The 19,481-nt window shown below is 34.9% G+C and overlaps 1 protein-coding gene and 1 long non-coding RNA gene across 2 annotated transcripts in view; one reads left to right on the top strand and one right to left on the bottom strand.

Annotated features, from left to right (window-relative positions):
* The window catches only part of LOC117329209 (protocadherin Fat 1-like), a 154,764-nt gene that overhangs the window by 62,381 nt on the left and 72,902 nt on the right, over positions 1 to 19,481 (top strand). Inside the window, 1 exon segment of the mRNA XM_033887028.1 lies at positions 14,676 to 14,737. Coding sequence (XP_033742919.1) covers positions 14,676 to 14,737 — 62 coding nt within the window.
* Positions 384 to 2,585, bottom strand: LOC117329211. The gene is made up of 3 exons (XR_004533132.1): positions 1,850 to 2,585; positions 1,659 to 1,729; positions 384 to 1,092 (listed from the first exon to the last, which is right to left on the bottom strand). It is a non-coding gene; the product is annotated as an uncharacterized LOC117329211 (long non-coding RNA).

The raw sequence follows: 19,481 nt of genomic DNA, 5'->3' as shown, positions 1-19,481 counted from the left end.
ATGCTTCATGGCAGCATGGTTTACAAAATCAATGAAAATCATGCAATAAAAACTTGAAGAATACTTCTGTATTACATTTTATTTGGTAATTAACATGGTATAAAACTTTTCATACAGGCTGTTTTTTCTAGTTCAAACATTTAAAACTGATCAATGAAATGAGAATGTGACAAAACAAATTTTAATTCTAATTTACCCATGGTACTTATTTTATTTGCCTCTTATATTCTTTTTCTCAAAACTTCCATCACATACACAACACAGCTATCTTTTTCTAGTACAATTTTCAAATACAACTAATATCAATTCATCCTAGCTAGAAGTGGTTTGTTTCAACAAAAATAGTCAACAAGATATACAAGTTCAATGTCAGTACATACTACAGTATGTATTTATAATTCTGTTTTTTTTTCTAAAATAGTAGGAAAATAGTACAAAATAATATTTTCCAGCAGAGTTAAAGTAGGATATGTATTCATTTTGTCACCGACGCACAAGACTGATTTCAGACAGTATACGTAGTTTCCTCGAAGTAGCCCAGATGTACTGGAAACTGTTTTCATGTGTGTCCGTGAACTTAAAATAAACAAAAACAAGCAACAGTCGAAGACTTCTGTCGAATTTAACATTATTTCTAATAAACTGTGAAAAGATTATCATAATTTTGGAATCAATTCTAAATACCGACTAAATGAAATGTTGATTGACAATTTGAACAATGGTGTGTTGTTTGATGTAGCACGTACTGTAGTGATATATCTCGGTCACTGTCCCCGGGGATTTCAATACAACCAAGCTTGAGACGACTATATTATATTTTTTAGCTAGTACAACAAATAACTAACAAGGATTTTTAGATAATATACATGATTTTTTTTTGTATATATATTAATGTTTACACTTTTATTATGAAAGGAAATGTTGTATACCTCGACAGATAACATATCTCGAATAATCTTAATTAATGTGAAACATAAACTTCTTAATTTTTCTTCATTCCTTTCTGCTTTGTGTTAAGTCAATGCCATCAATTTGGACCACAATGCATGCGGTGTCCCTCATTCCAGAATGTACTGCATGCAGACTCAGTCTCTGTTGGAAGAAAGAAAAAAATTTAGAATATTATTTTATTTCAAAATTAGAATAATTGTCAAGTTTTAGAGATAATGTATGTATTTAACTTATGTACTTTTCATGATCACTTTGCTATCATTTACATTATGTTTTCTTTGGAAGCGTTTTTATCAAGAAAATTTAAGCCAGCCACACAAAGCTACAAAATAAAACTTGCCAGGATGACTTAATTATTACTTAAATCAAGCTACTCCCGAATTCGCCATCAGTTCATATCAATGTGAAACTGCAATATACTATACATAAAACAATGTTACTTACTTAACATCTTAATTCATCTCTTTCATTTAATCGTTTCAATTTGATGCAATAATCTGCAAACATCGATCCTCAAAAGAATGTGGAGGTAAAGATCTTTCCCGAAAGGTTTCATTATCCAAAACACAAATTTTCCTCACCATTGCTTGTGAATACGTATGTACGTCATATATAATCATAATAAGGGTTGTGTGAGTGGGGGAAAAAATGAAATTTAAGTCGGGCCGAAGATCGTTAATAATAAATAAATAAAATTGAAAACTTACGATTGTAACACATGGATCGGTACTGCGTTTCCTTCAGCCGTATAATCTGTGATAAATTAATCATCAAAACCCTGAAAAATAAATAATTAGATATTATTGATATGAATAGATCTAGATTCTATATCAAATTCATCGTCGTATAATGTGAAACGATGTCAGAACGTGAAGAAGATTATATAATTAAAACTTACCCTGTCTCGTAACGATGTTTGTCGGTAAAAATATGCATCAGTCGTCAAAAACAACGAGAAAGCTGATATGCTTTCGTCGGTAACTTGAAGTAAGCCGATCTTCTTCAGTAAGACGGGAAACAAACTTCGTTTTTAGGCTATCGTCGTGTTTGTTTATACTTTTCTTCTGGAAATAAACATCCGGTGAATTCAAACATGGCTATCAGACTTCCCGCTAAACTCGTGTGTGTTGCATCATGGGATAAATATTTTACTGCCAGAGATTAACACGATTCATTTTTACTTGTGCGTGTTTTTTATTCTAAATCATAAACTTCTATTGTGTCATACTTTTAAGATAAATATTACAGTATTTAATACTTGCATCGTGCACATTTAGATCGCACGAGCTCGAGGAGCACTCTCGTCACATCTCGGGAGCAAGGTAAACAAACGAGGTCATAGGTGAACCGAACGATAAACATGTAATCTGACCAGAGGTTTTGGCCTCGTCTGTCATACGCCTATTGTTTAATATGAATGTATTTTCAGACGAGGAACCGACCAATTCACGTTTTCTTTTTATGTTCACGATTTCAAATAATTCAGATTAAAGTACGGGAATATCGCCTGTTGTTAGTAAACTCATGTCGAGGTCGAGATCATCACAGCGCTTAACTTCAATATACGTTTTACAAGGAAGCGTCCGAGTGACAACATAAGTTCGACACATGTTTATTGGAGTTTATAGCGATGAATGTTGTGTCGGACACGACGTGATTTCGTATGCTATTATCAGATGTAATCTTAACACCGCATATATCCAGAAAGTATGCGATACAAAGACAAAGAGCAGGTGATTTTAATCTTATTTGATTGAATTAAAAGCGATATTCCAAGCACATGTGTAACTGTTGGTAGAGTGACCCCGATTTTGTTTTGGCGAACATGATCAGACTGATGATACCTGTATGGCTACCTGGTAGTAAGCTGGTGCATGGTAAATGGCAACGTCTTGGTTTATGTCAGTGTTTGGATAAAGTGACTGATTCTATCTCCGATCAAAAGTGTATAATCGAAGCAAAAGTCAATATACTGGTTCTTCAAAAAACGATCTAAACTCTGAAAATTTGAATGAAATTTTTATAGGGATGAGTTTTAAGTCGTCACACGAATGTACTAACTTGCAACATTCATCAATGTTTAAGTTAATTTCTTCTGAGATAGAACTACAAGTGAAAGCTGACAAAATATCACATTTAAAAGCTGTGAACCGTTATACTAACAAAGAACATACTTATAAACGAAATACTTAATTAAAATAATTGATATTGAATTTTAAATAAATATGTGTGGTACTGATCAAGTATAAAAAGGAAATTCTGCAACACAAACATGTTTTTAAAAATTATTTTGTTATCACCATTGATACCTGGAAATTTTCTATATTTTATTTAAAATTAAAAAAAAAAGATACTAAAATATCGAATACCAACTTTTGTTAATTTTCTGTATCTTATTTTATTAATTAATAATTGTTTAGGTTAATCTTGGTACCTGGGAAATTTGGTCCTAGATTTTGGATCTCGCTTGGACCTACATTACATTTCACCCACAGAAATTTTGTGATGTCCGAACAAAGGAATGCCCTTTTAAGCTAATACAGAATGGCCAAGCATATACACATTTCAACTTAAATAATTCATGTTAATACATGAAAGAATGGTGCAGTTCATTAAATTAACTAAGTTAATACAGCATAATTGCAGTATGGTACAGTTTGTATCTAAAATGGCAAAGTTAATACAGCATGGTTGCAGCATGGTACAGATCCTATCTAAAATGCCAAAGTTATTGCAGCATGGTTGCAGCACGATTCATTTCATATGATAAATTTACTAAGTCCACACAGCATGATTGCAGCATGATATAATTTGATGTCCAAACTGGCAAAGTTATTGCAGCATGGTTGCAGCATGGTACATATCCTGTCTAAAATGACAAAGTTATTGCAGCATGGTTGCAGCATGATACAATTCATATGATAAATTTACCAAGTCCACACAGCATGATTGCAGCATGATATGATTTGATATCCAAACTGGCAAAGTTATTGCAGCATGGTTGCAGCATGATACAGTGCATATGATAAATTAACTAAGTCGACAAAGCATGATTGCAGCATGATAGAGTTCAGATATTCAATTACCTCAATTTTTAAAGCATGGTTGCAGTACATGCTGTACAGAAGCATGGTACCATGCTGCTATGCAGCACATGCTGCAATCATGCTGTGAAACTAGCAGCATGATGCCAGCATAAAAGCAGCATGATTGCAGCATATGCTGCATTGCATTGCAGTCCATGCTGCAAATTGATAAGGGTCATAACAATACAATTCCATATAAGTTATTGTTAAATACAACATATCACAACCTTATAATGCCTGTTTATTGCTGCAATAATGCATTGATATAATAAATCTCTCATTTATCTACTGTAAAACCTGTAGATAATGTCCCCATTAGTACATTAAAACCTTACCAATATCCTTTGCTTAGCAGCAACATTTCTGAAGTCGACCCTAATACAGTCAAAACTGTGTTCAAAGACTCTTCTCACGGTGCCAGGACCAGTGGTGTTTTATATAGATGGTCTCTTAAAAGATGTAGGTTGTTAGAAATACTACTGATTTGTTTACTTGTTCTAGCTGGACTGTATTAGATAGAACACTGACTGACTTATCTGTATAGTACTATATGTGTGGTAATACACTGAATGACTTATCTGTATAGTACTATATGTGTGGTAATACACTGAATGACTTATCTGTATAGTACTATATGTGTGGTAATACACTGACTGACTTATCTGTATAGTACTATATGTGTGGTAATACACTGAATGACTTATCTGTATAGTACTATATGTGTGGTAATACACTGACTGACTTATCTGTATAGTACTATATGTGTGGTAATACACTGACTGACTTATCTGTATAGTACTATATGTGTGGTAATACACTGAATGACTTATCTGTATAGTACTATATGTGTGGTAATACACTGAATGACTTATCTGTATAGTACTGTATGTGTGGTAATACACTGACTGACTTATCTGTATAGTACTATATGTGTGGTAATACACTGAATGACTTATCTGATCTGTATAGTACTATATGTGTGGTAATACACTGAATGACTTATCTGTATAGTACTATATGTGTGGTAATACACTGACTGACTTATCTGTATAGTACTATATGTGTGGTAATAAAATTTGGGTTTATGTCAACATCAGCAGTTAGCAGGCAGTTAGACCCTCATTGTAGTAGTTCACAGACTTCACTTCATAATAGGCATGGATGAGGTGATGGGAAATAGGCAAGGCAAGCTGTTTGGTATCCCAATACATCACACAGAAACAGGAAAATCTGGTGAACTGCCAGAAAATAGATTTACTAGATATTATGTGTTTACAAGTGTTTATAATGCGTGTGTCTCCAAATGATGTGTTTTCAGGCTTATAGACCTTTACTTTTAGAAATTAATGTAAATATCATTCAATACAACTTATTTATCTTCATCGGCTTTCTGTTGATGTTAGACTGATGAGATACACTGTCCCAAAAAGACTAACTAATGTTCTTGTAATGGAATGTCATTAATATTAAACAAAAGAAAAGAAAAAACATTTTTTCTAGTTAGACGTTTTAGGTATGTGACTGGTTATTGTTATATCAAACATATTTATGGTATAGTATTTTCAAGTATTTGTGTTCAATATGTATGTAGTTGATAGGTATATTATAATTCTAGAAAGCAGGGATCAACATTGAGTTGGCAGGATACCTGAATCTTATTGCGTAGGTGTTTACGGACCAGGTAATATTTTACCTGTAATAACCGTCGCCAGTTTTGACAGAGGCTATCATGGTCCAGGCTCTGACACAGATGGATAGCTACAGATCGAAGGTGTTTACTTCCTAACAGTTACATTTGGCTTGCATCCATAAATAGCATATGTTAAAAATTGAGACTAAATTTGATGTGACACTCATGATATGATTGCTGGCTAAATAGGTAGCCGTTTTGTATTTTAATCAAAGAGGTGTGACTGTTTTCACCTGTATAAAATGACAAGGTATCAACTTTCAACCCAATTAGATGACGATCCATATTAGCCGATTCATTAAGTAAGTTTTGTGGCGTGCTTTGTACTGGGGAGTGTTGTGTCTTAAGTTCGACAGGTACTAAACAACACCAGTCATAAACTTGGTTTGTAAACCTGGTGTGTATATATATAAGTCTAATTTAAATTGTGGTTTTGTTCTGTCAGACAGACTGGTGTTCTACCCGTGGTGGTTACATATCATTTTCAATATTCACCTTGTCATCCTTGTAAACATCAAAACAAAAAATTTGACACTTAGGTCATTATTTACTTCATAAAGACGTGCTGTGTCATTGGTTATGCTGATTTCAGAACATTAGACACGTCTTGGTTTCCTCTGCTGGACACTTGAACCAAGTTTCAACTACTTTGAAGGGGATTGCCAATCTCAAACTGTGTATTACCACAAACTGATGTTTACCCTGGCCAAACAAAGAAAGTATAAAAGAGCTTCCTTCCCTGTGCTGTTGGAGTCAGTCTGACGTCTTCATGTCGTACTGGGCAACTCCCACTCAGCTGTATCCAACAACGGACATTATTTTTATGTCCTGTTTTTATAAACTCTTGTTATGCATACATATAAGTCTTGGTAACGGTGTATTGGAGCCTGTGTACAAAGGCCACCATGACCTCGTCTAGTAATTATGTACAAACGCGCAGTTGACCTTGGCAGTGGGGGGCTGTCATTTATTTTTGCCCTAGAGGTCATACATGTCCACACAAAGGGAATCAGGTCTATGGACAGGCTATTTGGATAATTTTATTGAAAGGGCCAAAATTCAGTGATGTCTAAAGAGATGGGTACTTTAATCGGGAGTTTAAAACATCAAACAACACGGGAAAATGTTTTATCCATGAAATAAAGATTTTTTCATCGATAAATTACCAACACAATATTTTTTTTATTGTTTCATTAATATGTTTTTTCATAATGCAGAATTGCAATGTAATGATGACAGTAATATTTTAAATTGTCACTTGACCAAATTGTTTCCAACAAGAGGTACATGTGATATTGTTTTTCCTTTTTGGATATATATGCACCTGCTGTATCATAGACATGGTGGGGATATCTTTTCAAGGCGATGTTCAAGTAATTATCATTTTGCATTCATCTTAGCAAAATTAATCTGAAAATAATGAAACTTTGTACTGTTAGTTGTTTGAGATTCTTTAAAAATGTTTATTTCTAGACAAAATGTCACAGGTCAAAAAAAAAACTGTCTGTTTGATGATATACAAGAATAGAACTAATCTGTTTGACTTATCCACATCATAAAGACAACCGGCCCTTGTCAGCGGTATCGAGTGTGAAAATAAGAATGAACTCTAATCACTTAAAGGTATTCAACATGAGGCTGATGGTGTCCTTATAGTACTGTTTTAACTAGGGTTTAACTTGCTTGTGACGTTACTGTGTTACTAAAGCTGTTCAGTTTAAACCAAAGTAGCTGAGAATTTGGGACAATAGAACGTACAACAATGGCTGTTTTTGTTTACCGTTACTCAGTGGATTACAGTCTGTGTCAATTCTACTAATCTCTAGTCCAAAGTTGTTTTGTCTGGATGCATGTAAAGTGTGGTATTAAATTCTCATTATTATATCTACAATATACAATTGATAGATACCTAAGGTATTGGAGAGCAACATAAAATGATTAATTCTTTCAAAAAAAGGTGTCCCGACACTTTATCACTAGCCCTCCTCCTCTGGGTTGCGAGTTTGAAACCCACGTGGGGCAGATGCCAGGTACTGACCATAGGCCTGTGGTTTTTCATCCGGGTACTCCGGCTTTCCTCCACCTACCAAACCTGGCACGTCCTTAAATGACCCTGGCTGTTAATAGGACGTTAAACAAAAACAAACCAAACCTAACCAATCTCAAAAATGCAGACTCGTATTTATGTATACAATTTGATTCTAAAATGTGCCCCTTTATTGAAATATAAATTTTTTGCTTTACCTCAGATTTGAGATTGAGAGCAAACCTTTTTTGAGTTAATTAGCTTTTACATCAAATATGAAAAGGAGGCAGGTGGGTGGTAACATTTATTCAGGTTGAAAAGATGTCAAAACAAGTCATGTTTTGAAGTATTGTGTCTTCATCTTGTTCCTTGAAATAGAAAAATATCAAGCTGAGATAATTTTTGTATGTCTTTGTATTTTTGTAATTAGATGTTGTCAATGTTTAATGGAGTCGGAGCAGCAGGATTAATGTTCAGAATCTGGGTGACTTTTGATGTCTCTTTACATACTGGAACACAAAGGATACACCTGGAGGTTGTTGTCATACCTGTTTATTTACCTGTCGTGGACAACTTAATTGATCATATGATATTGATTTGTACTTTATAGTGATCTGCTACATAATTATTTCTTCAGCATTATCCTGAACATGTATTTCTAAGGGGCATAAATTTCTGGACAATTGTTGACCTGTCGACGCCTGACAGTTCGTAAGTGTGTAGATGACAGTTGAGGTGGGCTAATAATCAGGACCTACCCCCAGGGGTTGTACTGGCTGGGTCAGGCTACCAGGGCTTACCACACCTCACACAAATGGTGACTGAGGGCTCCTTTACAGGGTCACCAGGCCAAGTTACATTGACAGTACATTAGGAGTATTAAAGGTTGTGTAAAACCTTATAAACACCTAATCAGCCAGTTGACCTCTCTCATGGCACGTCAGGCCATTTTATGCACCACCTGTACTCATATACTACTGTTGGTGTACACATTACAACTGTTATTGCGTTAAGATATAACTTAACTTCCATATAATGTGATTTAAGTTAAGGTTATATGCTACCTTATACATTAGAGTTAAGGTAATATACTACATTTCCCATACCTGTGATTTGAGTTAAGGTTATATGCTACCTTATACATTTATATTTACTTGTGACTTGTGTTAAAATTAGTTATATATACTACATAACCCATACCTGTGATTTGAGTTAAAGTTATATGCTACCTAATACATTTATATATACTTGTGACTTGTGTCAGAATTAGGTTTATATATAACTTTACCCATACCTGTGATTGGTGTTAAGGTTGTATGCTACCTTACACATCATACCTGTGATCTGTGTTGGGGTAAGGTCATATGCTACTTCACATTTGATACCTATGATTAAATTGTATTAAAGTTATATGCTACTTTTAAGATATTGTTACAGTGGTATCTATACATTTATAGTTATGTCCTGAGCTAATTGTATGCATCTCATCCTCTAACTGGTTATGAAAAATCTTTATAATATTCACTATCAGACTGACCATTTTAGGAGGATGTGTCAAATTTGATGTCAAATCAGTAGAGGTAGGGACTGACCATAAGCTTCACACCTTAACCAATGCAAAACAGTTTGACAGTTGGGCTTCAGCTGGCCAGAAGTTTGGTTCAGTGACCATATTACCTGGGGACAGGTATTTTATGATTACCAGGGTGATGGTTTGGAATCTAGTCATGCCACAGGACGCCATGACCTGTTCTGTGTCAGTGACTGTCCGGAAAGGAAGACCAGACAGCTGGACGGACATAATGTGTGGGGGCTGACAGGACTTCATATAAATCTATTAATACCATAATGTTACTCACACATGCTTATCCTAGTTATGGCTAAGGTGTCATAACATTGCACACATCGCGTAACTCACAAGTCTTAGTGATCTATGCTTTTCCCTGATCTAGTGGACTGGGCTATATAATTTTGATGTGCCATAGAGGCCTCCATCTCTGCTATAGTTCGCCTAACTGTATAACTGTGTAAAGTTCTGTGTACAGTTGGTATGGTATTCATGCCTGTATCTCATTCTTTGCTATAGTCCACCCAGCTAGATAAGTTGGTACATTTTTGTCTTTGCACCACCTTTCCTGTGTATCCAGCAAGCTATATGTGTGTTTTCTCTGAAACATTTGCATCCACCTGATTTTCAGCTATAGTCCACCCAGCTAGATAAGTTGGTGCATTCTGTGTTGTACAATAACTTCTCTGCATATCCACTAGACTTGTATGACTTGATAACAGCATTTGAGTCCATCTGAAACAGCAGCGTGGATAAATGTTGTATGCAAGGTATCAAACTGTCTATATAAATTAGTCTATTTTTTATTCTTCGTGTCATTTATTCTATCGCTTTATCTCCCACACTCCCAGATATCATTTTTATTACTTTGTCTCTGACAAACGCTTTTGTTCCACATATCAGGTATTGATTTTCTTCTCTACATTTCACATAAAAGATATCTTTTCAAATGATTGATTTTCTAAGAATTTATACGAACGTACGTTTATCAAATAAATTTTTTACTTTGATAAATTTGTAATTTATTGGAATAGCCTGTATAGGGTTGCCATATTTAGGAATCTTCTGAAAACAAAAGAGACCAGTCTGTAGGCAAGAAAGATAATTTTTGGGACAAGTCCAGAAGATGAGTGGTGTTTAGTTCTTGAAGTCTTTGAACTCCTTACAGATTCACCATTATTTCTAGCCCAATCATTGACATTATTACTTAAGAAAATAGGTTGGAGGTGCGACAACATTGCCTATGTAAATGGACTGTAGAATAGTACTTTAATGTCCGCTGTAGGACTGATAAGCCATAATCCTGCTTCCCCTAGGTTTGTCACCTGACAGTAGTAAACACCCAAAGTCTCAGTCTGGTTTAGGACTCTGTCAAAGACTTTGAGGTTTAACAGCCCAGTAATAACACCAGCTGGTGCCACTGTTACATAACTCAGCTTACGAAAATAAAAAACTCTCCTTTCAAAATAAAAACGTATTACAACGATTAACAGTAACAGTTTAGTAGTTCCTTCTGTGGTAACTTCATCATCATTAAGTAGCCCTAACAGGTTCTGTCATGTCTCCATTGAGGTGAAAATGGTGTTTTTTGTATCATTATGTCGTGTTACATGGTATTTTTTATCTCTCAGCTTATAACGGCTTAAAATCTTAATGATTGGGTTACCCTTGCTTATAAATGCATGGTTGTCCATATTACGACAAACATGGAATTTATGTGCGAAACCTTAAAATCTGTAAAATAAATTAATGCTGTTGGTGATATTATATAGTCCTCATCTGATAAAGTATTGTAATTAAAGTTATAATCCTAGGTGTATTATGTCAGTGGAAAAAAATCACTTCAATCTAATGCACCCTGAATATCATTTAAGTGGAGAAGGAGGCCAAAAAAGTTATATCTAACTTGAATGTGATTTACATTATCAATGTGTCATCTTTTTCGAGTGTTAAGGCCACAAATAACTCGTGAACTCTACTGTTGATCGAATGGCCTGATGGTATCAGGAGATGTAGTAGAATTCTTCAAATGCTCATGATCCAATGTTCATATATGAAAATATTTGATGCATCCAAATGCAGCAGAGTAAAAAAAGATATAGTGACGTGGATGTGTAATAGGATGTTGTCGGGGAATAATTTGATACATTATGGACATGTACATATGTCCCATCATTGAATGACAGTATGTTTTGTAGGAGGGGATAGTTGGCCATCTTTTCAACAACCTATGAGATACCCATACAAAATATGATTGAGAAAATTTGTTTGGCTTTGATTAATGAAAGGAAGTACTTGTACCTGTAGGATTTCAACCAAGATTGGTTCTTATAAGGATTTTCATAATTACCAAGATATTGTCAGCTCATCTTATTTCATAATCACACCATACATCTTATATAGTTTTTATAATTAGAATCCTACACCTTGTATGGCTGTCTTTTATGTTCCTGTCTTTGTCACAAAATATTTGAAAATCATTTTTTTTGTATGTTTCAATTCATATAGCCATTTAGTCCCTAAAGGTCTTACAGCTAGGCTTTGAGAATCCAATGCTGATGGTTTTCATATTATCTTAATTGAGAAGAAAGGATTACAGTCTGATGTCTATGAGAAAGACTTAAGTGATGTAAAAGATGTTTTGAAGGAACACTGTCAATTCGGGAAAAGGAATTGCCATAAATTGATCAATTTTCTTGGTGACAATATTTTGAAATTGATTTCTCCTTTTGTTGAGTACATACATGGTATAACCATGAAGTTGTCTTCCTTTGTCATTTGTGTTTCTAAGCTATATCTATTTATTAGCACAATGTATCATATACACTATGTGTTTGTGATCCGAAGATAAAGATTTGAATTTCCTGTCGTAGTTGTACCGAGAGAAATATATATAATATATGTACAATTCGTATCCATGTATGTAAATACATTGCGATCCAGGTATTCTATATCATCTTATAGACGACTTCCACAATGATCATGTCAGGGTATCGGGCCGACCATCACTGTACCATTGAAACGTTCTTTTTTAAGAACGCCGATGTGGCGCAGCGGTATAGGCTGCGGATATTTCTGGCTAGGCGATTGGGTGCCGTAGATCGTGAGTTCGAGGCCCGGTCAGGGCACGAGTCAAAAAGTTGTCTTCCTTTGTCATTTGTGTTTCTAAGCTATATCTATTTATTAGCACAATGTATCATATACACTATGTGTTGGTGATCCGAAGATAAAGATTTGAATTTCCTGTCGTAGTTGTACCGAGAGAAATATAAAAAAAATAGAAATACATGGTATAACCATGATACATGAAGTCATGCAATGTCTTCGATCGGAGCCGATGTTGTTCTCCGGTGTACAACTCAATATCCATATATCACTAATTTACACAGGAGTTGTGTATCAAACAGATTGAGTATTTTAGAGATGAAAAAACTCTGAGAAATAACAAAGAACAATGAATGTATACATATTACATAAACTTTGAAGTCGGTTGTATTATTTTCAAATGTGCTGTAGCTTTGTAAATGGAGACCCCCTCCAGGATAATTTTACCCCCAGTAAGTCTGCCCGCACAGCTGGGTAGTGTCTTATCAGAGGATCACAATAACTTGTCTAAATTTGTACCAACATGTTAATGTAAAGGGCATCAGTGCTTTTCACAAATAGTTCTTTTTAATTTGATATCTTCAAAATATTACCTGGTGATGACAAACATACCTGGTGCTATTTTACACATGATTTTTTTTTTATATATATTGTATCTTGAAATTAGATATTTGTATATGTAGATATAATGATACTATTGGAAGTATTTAGCTATTATTGTAACAGATAAGATTAACTGTTTGGCCTCCTGTGATCAAGGTATATAATAACACAAGATATTCACATGCTGCTAAAGCATGTTTCCTAATACAGAGCTCAGGTATTGAAGAAAAATCCACAATATTTAACTCTCTAGTATGTATACACAACAGAAAGTTGTTATCAGATGTTTGAAATATAAAAATAAAACAAAATAAAATAATAATGATAAAAAAACCCATAACAAACTTTGAGTGATATAATCAAGAAAACCTAATGAAAACAAGAAGCATTTAAGGATCTGTGTGTTTGTCCAGATGATAATGGGTAATGTTTTATAAAATTTGAAAGTTTGAAGAATTTTCTAGATTTGAGTTATCAGGATAATTTATTATGCTAATTTGTTGTGTATTTGATTTGGAATTTAAGAACAAAATGGCATTTAACCTCATAAAAAAGGAAAATTTTGGGTAATAAAACACTTGGTATGGGATACGCTAGTCTTCTGTAATTATATAGGCACTCTCTGTAAATTAAGATTTTGTGATCACTGTTTGAGACAGGCCAGTTATACTTTAGATTTTATAATCTAGCTCAGTAGGGGATCATTGAGAATGTTAGGGGCCCTCCCACCAACAATTAGTGTGACACTTTTAACTTGTCAGTTGTCTCACCGATAAGTCTTACTGGGTGGTGAAGATCCGTTTTAAAACTAAAATGCTGGAAGTCTCTTAAATTCGTTAAAATCTCTTTTGACATTTAGTGTATATGGTAGATAAATGATTTTTAACATTTGAATGCTAAAAAAAAACTGCCAAGGGGTATTCTATTAATATCACCAAAGAGTTGAAAATTGGACCAGGGACTTTCCATTGATAGTATATTTACCAACTGTTAGATTTTTGCTGAAAGTGCAGAATTCAGGTCATAACGGCTGTATATTTTAACTACCCATTTTATAATTAATTTACTAGTCATTTCCTGTAAGGCTCGGAGAAGGACAGGGATGATTTACATATTTATCTGATCATATGAAAAATTCAAGAGTTTGTGGTTATGTACAATCAGGCACTCGACTGTACCAGAAAAAATACTTGTATAAAATTGTTATGTAGACTGAAGGCCATCATGTATTTAAATAAGCTTTATATGGTACGTATTGTGTCTGTGAATACTCCCTGGCTGGCTCAACCTGCAGGTATATTGAATTAAAGACTTTTGAATTTGGAAATATCGAATGAATTTGGAAGTATATATATATAAAAAGTATTTAGAGCATTAGGAATTGATAATCAAATGCCTGTATAAATCACTGTCACTTGTGATGAATTCAGTTGAAAAGGGTTTAAAACTCATAATGTCCATATAGGTACTTATAATGTCAGCATACTGATACAAAACAATTTGCTTCAATATATCTACATCCCACAGTTAAAACCGCAGATTTGGATCAAGGCTGAAGGATACTGTTCTTTCCAGATTTTATATAAATATATATTTTTTAAACATTGAATTCTGTGTTAAGATATTTTCATTTTGTATATTCTACAGGCGTGATATTCACAACTGAACACACACTCGACAGAGAGGTGAAGGAAAGTCATACACTGGAGGTGAGTCTCGTGTCCTATTTATCTCCCTTTGTTTATAATTAACTCCCTATGTACTTGTAACCCACTAATTCACAGTTATATCCCCATTTTCCTGCTTGTCTGAATACCCTAACATATTGCAGATGTAGTTGTAGTCGCCTCCCTATGTGTGGAGTTATCTCCCTTTCCTAAATCTAACTTGATTTTCCTTCCTTTGTTTTGTGTGAAACATGTTGTAGTGTCTCCCCTTGCTACCATCACATTTATACCTAATATCTACTGCATTTCCCCGGAGATTAAAACTGTATTACTATCAGGAAGTCATTTACTGCTACAGGTAATGTCATTTGGCTGGCAGACGAATTCACACAGGTGTTAAAATGAGCATGATATAAAGCTTAAAACCATTTGAATTCACATTTCGTGAGCTAAAATACACATTTTATTTTTACTTCATCAGATTATGAGCATTAGGAATCCCAAGACATGCAAGTTTTTCCACCATTTTCTATGAATATGAAATATCTGGATTATAAGTATACAGGGACCTATATTCCTTGATTTCCATCTAACTGATATAAAATGGACTTGCTTTCCTGTGGAAATCAATACGACTTAGCTCCAATACAAACCATCTGCTTGTAGGTCAAACAAAACTCCAGTCAACCAAAAGTCTTTGTATATTGGAAACCTACAGACACAATGCTTTCAAATGTTACATGCAAGTATTTTACATGTCAAGATTACATCTGTCATTATGTAAAAACATGTCATCCCCTCGAACATGCATCAAATACAGAAATTGATGCTTCCAAGCTTCCCAGAATCGAATGCTTTTATATAAACTGAAGAAGATCGTGTCTATGTGAGAGTTGAAATGTAGGCAGTGATGTGAAGTAACATGGCAGGGCTTGACTAAGACATGGTCTATACATTGAGGTTGTGTTCAGTGTTTAGATATGACCACCAGGTAAGATTATTCCTGATTTCTGTATATCTACATGTCAGGGATACATGGATGTTGATGATTAAAACCTGTCAGAGCTGGTTCTAGTACAGGTAGACATCTGCTCTCAGACATCCACTTTTGTCTGCTGGTATGGTCACCTAATGCTTCAACTACAAATCTCAACATGTGATGCAATTTACAAATTACATGCCAATCTATGGGGACCAATAGGTGAGGAGAAGATTAACTGACAGCAGGAGTTTCTCACCATTGGTATTTCAGTCGCCCCTACCAGTATCAGAGAGAACTATCTCTCCAGATGTCTTCCTGCCAGACTAGTGCCAACAGCTCCAAACATCCATACAGCACAAAAATCCCAACCCCGTTACTTCACCTACATGTAAAGAAAAACATTTGTGCTACAGGCATGTCATAAAAAAATGTAAACTTATGCACTAGTTTGGTAAGATCTCGCACAAGATAGTGAATGAAGGTGTGCTATTTTGGATTCCAAGGTCCTTTGGTTTGACTTTGTGATGACCTCCAGATGATTATAGGTAATTATAGGTCATAGTGCAGTAAACATGCAAGATCTACCTGAGGAGTTTCTCCAGATAAAATGATAGGCCTTTTTTAAAAACCAGCTGTGCATTTGAGCAGACAAAATTTCAATTACTGACAGATGCATAATTTACAATGACTGTTTATACACAGTCATATAGCTGGAAAAACACAAAATTTATTTTTATTATCAAATAACAAGGAAAATCAATTTTAAATACAACAAACAATGTATTGAAAGCTGTGACACCTCTCTCTAGTATTTTTATGTTACGATTTAATAATTCACCCTTATGCTGTTTGCCAGAACACTGATTGTGTAAGTCACCCTTTTCTAGAACGGTGATCTGTTCATTACGGTAGTGTCATGAAACTACAAATAAAATGTGTTAAGTTATCCAATCCATAAACATTTCACGGAGTTGAAACCATTTGAATCGGAATACAAATCAAGCCCATTGGATTACATATTACCCATTTAACTGTCGGTGGTGTGCATGTGATGCATGTACAATTGGTGTTTAGGTACATGCCCACCATCTATTGAAGAATTCATCCCACGGAACATCTCTCTTGGCTCTGAGACTCAATTACTTACAGTGACAAATTCACTTCCATTGATGAAGGCCCTGAAACTGTGACAGAATGATGGATTGAGCATGTTGCCAGGCAGACAAGGTTGAGCATTGAATTGCTCTCACTTGAAGAAACATTTCGTATATATTCTGCGGCATGTCAAATGTTAACTTGAATTTTACGCAGGGTTGGAATTTGTTCCAAAATATAAGTTGTGTCGGATGATGTATATGTATACATAAATTTGATTTGTGGAGTTGAGTTAGAATTATTCATTATGAAATAGATCAATACGGGAAATGTGTTACAGCCTTTAGGATATCTCCTGGCTTTTACTGCGATTGTCGGCTCACCACAGAGTTAAAAGGATGTGTGTTTGATGTAGGCCGAAGTCTCCTCCTCAGGTCTCAGGGCTTTAACTGGAACAAGTAATTTTATCTTGATTGGTCATTTCATGTCAGTTATATGACTGATGTAGGTCACTCTGTATACGGTGGCCTATATACTCTTAATGTAGGTCAAGGCTACATATGTCCTATGTAGGTCAAGGCTGTGTACAGCTGATAGATATCCAATGTAGGTCAAGGCTGTGTACAGCTGATAGATATCCGATTTAGGTCAAGGCTGTGAACTGCTGATGTAGGTCAAAGTTATATATAGGGTCTGCGATAGCTCAGTTAGTTAGTTGGCCTAGGTCACCTCAAGTGGAGATCCAAGGTGTGTGGTTCGAAGCTCCCTACCCAATAAAACAAGCAAACATGTAGGTCAAGGTTACATGCTTGCTGTTACTGTAGGTCAAGGCTAGATGTAGTTCATAGGTAAAATCTACACCCTCAATGTAGGTCAAAGCTACACAAAATTAAAATAGGTCTTTGCTACACTGTGGCTGTACTTGTGGAGTCTGGAAGTAACCACAACACCATTAATAAACTGTCATAATCTCAGTATAAGTCAAACTGTCGCTAGGGGAATGGAGTAAATTGTAAATGCATCAGAAGCGTTAGGTTCCATAAACGTGATAGGATGTAGGGTCAGTAAGCTAACCTGACTCCCTATAACATGTTTAGACATCAGAGTCATACTGCTCACCTTTCATCACTGAGATCTTTATCAGTTCCTAATGACAAAATAATCTGTATGGCTACAGTTAGGGTCAGAAAAAAGCATGTTTTTGTGATTTCAGGGGAATCGAGGATAGATTGCTAATCCTACTGTAAAGAAAGCATAACATCACTACAAGGAAAGGAATTTGTAGCTAGGAACGATGCTGAAAATTGTAAAATGTGAAATTACCTCTTTGGTATAGTTGGTAGAGGATTTTTTTCTTGAAGTGGGCAATAAAATGTATAGAGAGGTTGTCCAAATATTGCGAGTTTATTTACCTCAGGAACTGTTCAATTATGCAGAGTCTGACCTAAAGCTTTTACAGATATAACATTTCAATAAATGTCCTCAAAAGCTATACAGACTTACAGAAATGAAGGCTACGATGAAAACTTGTAACAATATAGTAGTGTCTATTAACTGAACTGGTTATAACTTCATCCTTAGACCTTTGGCATTAATCTAATGGCATGTTCAATAGAAAACTAATGAAATTTGGAATTTTTTATTAAAATACATCCAAAATGAAAGTTTCCATATTACAATTGCATTGTCTGGGGAGTGTTTTTTTGATAGGCAGTGTAAATTGTAATCTTCTGAGCTGTATTCATTACCATTGCGTGCATACTATCTCTTGCTGTGTTTTCAAGTTAATGCTATTTCATGAAGATTCTAGTAAATTGCCTTTGTTTCCATGTGAGAATTGCACATTTTTTTTTTTTTTTTATTTGACCCCATTACAAATATTGGGACAAGAAACACCAAGAAGATGAGAAAAAAAAAAGAATGGAAAAAAAAAGCAGTCCATCCATTTCTCAGACTGTCTATCTCTGGATCCTGCTCCATCCCCGTGACTTGTGTCTTTAGACTTCTATTTGAAATATTTCATATTAAGTCAAGTATTGGCTCCATTTCTATTACCGCCATGATTTTCTGCAGCTAGCCAGTCCTGATTATATGTATTGACTTAAATTATGGCAAGTTATTATTTTTTTATGAGGATTGAAGTTTATAGTGCTTGTCAATAACTATAACCAAATTCTTCAATCAGGAAAAAACTAGTTATCTGCCTTTATGACAAGTGCTTCAATCAGAAAAAGGAAGTTATCTACCCTTATGACGAGCTCTTCAATCAGAAAAAAATTGTTTGTCTGTATAATGAATCTTTCAATCAGAAAAAGTAGTTTTTCGCCCAGATGACTTTGTTTATTTGTATGGTTTAAGAGGGTTTGATGAACACTATTCCGTAAGGTGGTGCTGGAACGTTTGGTGTTTTATTTTATCTTCAGAAGTGTACAGTATTGTATTGTGTTTTAGCAAATGTGGTGTTGCTTGGTAGATTAAATCGGGGGCAAAGTTGACTTCAAACGCATGCATTTCCTGTAAAATGGGCTTTAAATCCTCGCAGGCGGTGAATGTGGGTCTGTGTTTGTCGTTTAGGAAACCAAGCGTCTGTACTTTCAAATCACAGCAGTTGGAGGAAAATCCAGGTGGTTCCTGGTCCCAATGGCTCTAGATTTGCTTAAACGAGACTTGTTGGAGCTGATAATTAGAGAAACAAAATGTTGTATAAAA

The sequence above is a fragment of the Pecten maximus genome, chromosome 6, assembly GCF_902652985.1.
Source record: "Pecten maximus chromosome 6, xPecMax1.1, whole genome shotgun sequence".
Lineage (NCBI taxonomy): Eukaryota > Metazoa > Mollusca > Bivalvia > Pectinida > Pectinidae > Pecten > Pecten maximus.
Note: the sequence above shows the minus strand (reverse complement) of the source record. Positions and strands in the feature narration are given on the sequence as shown.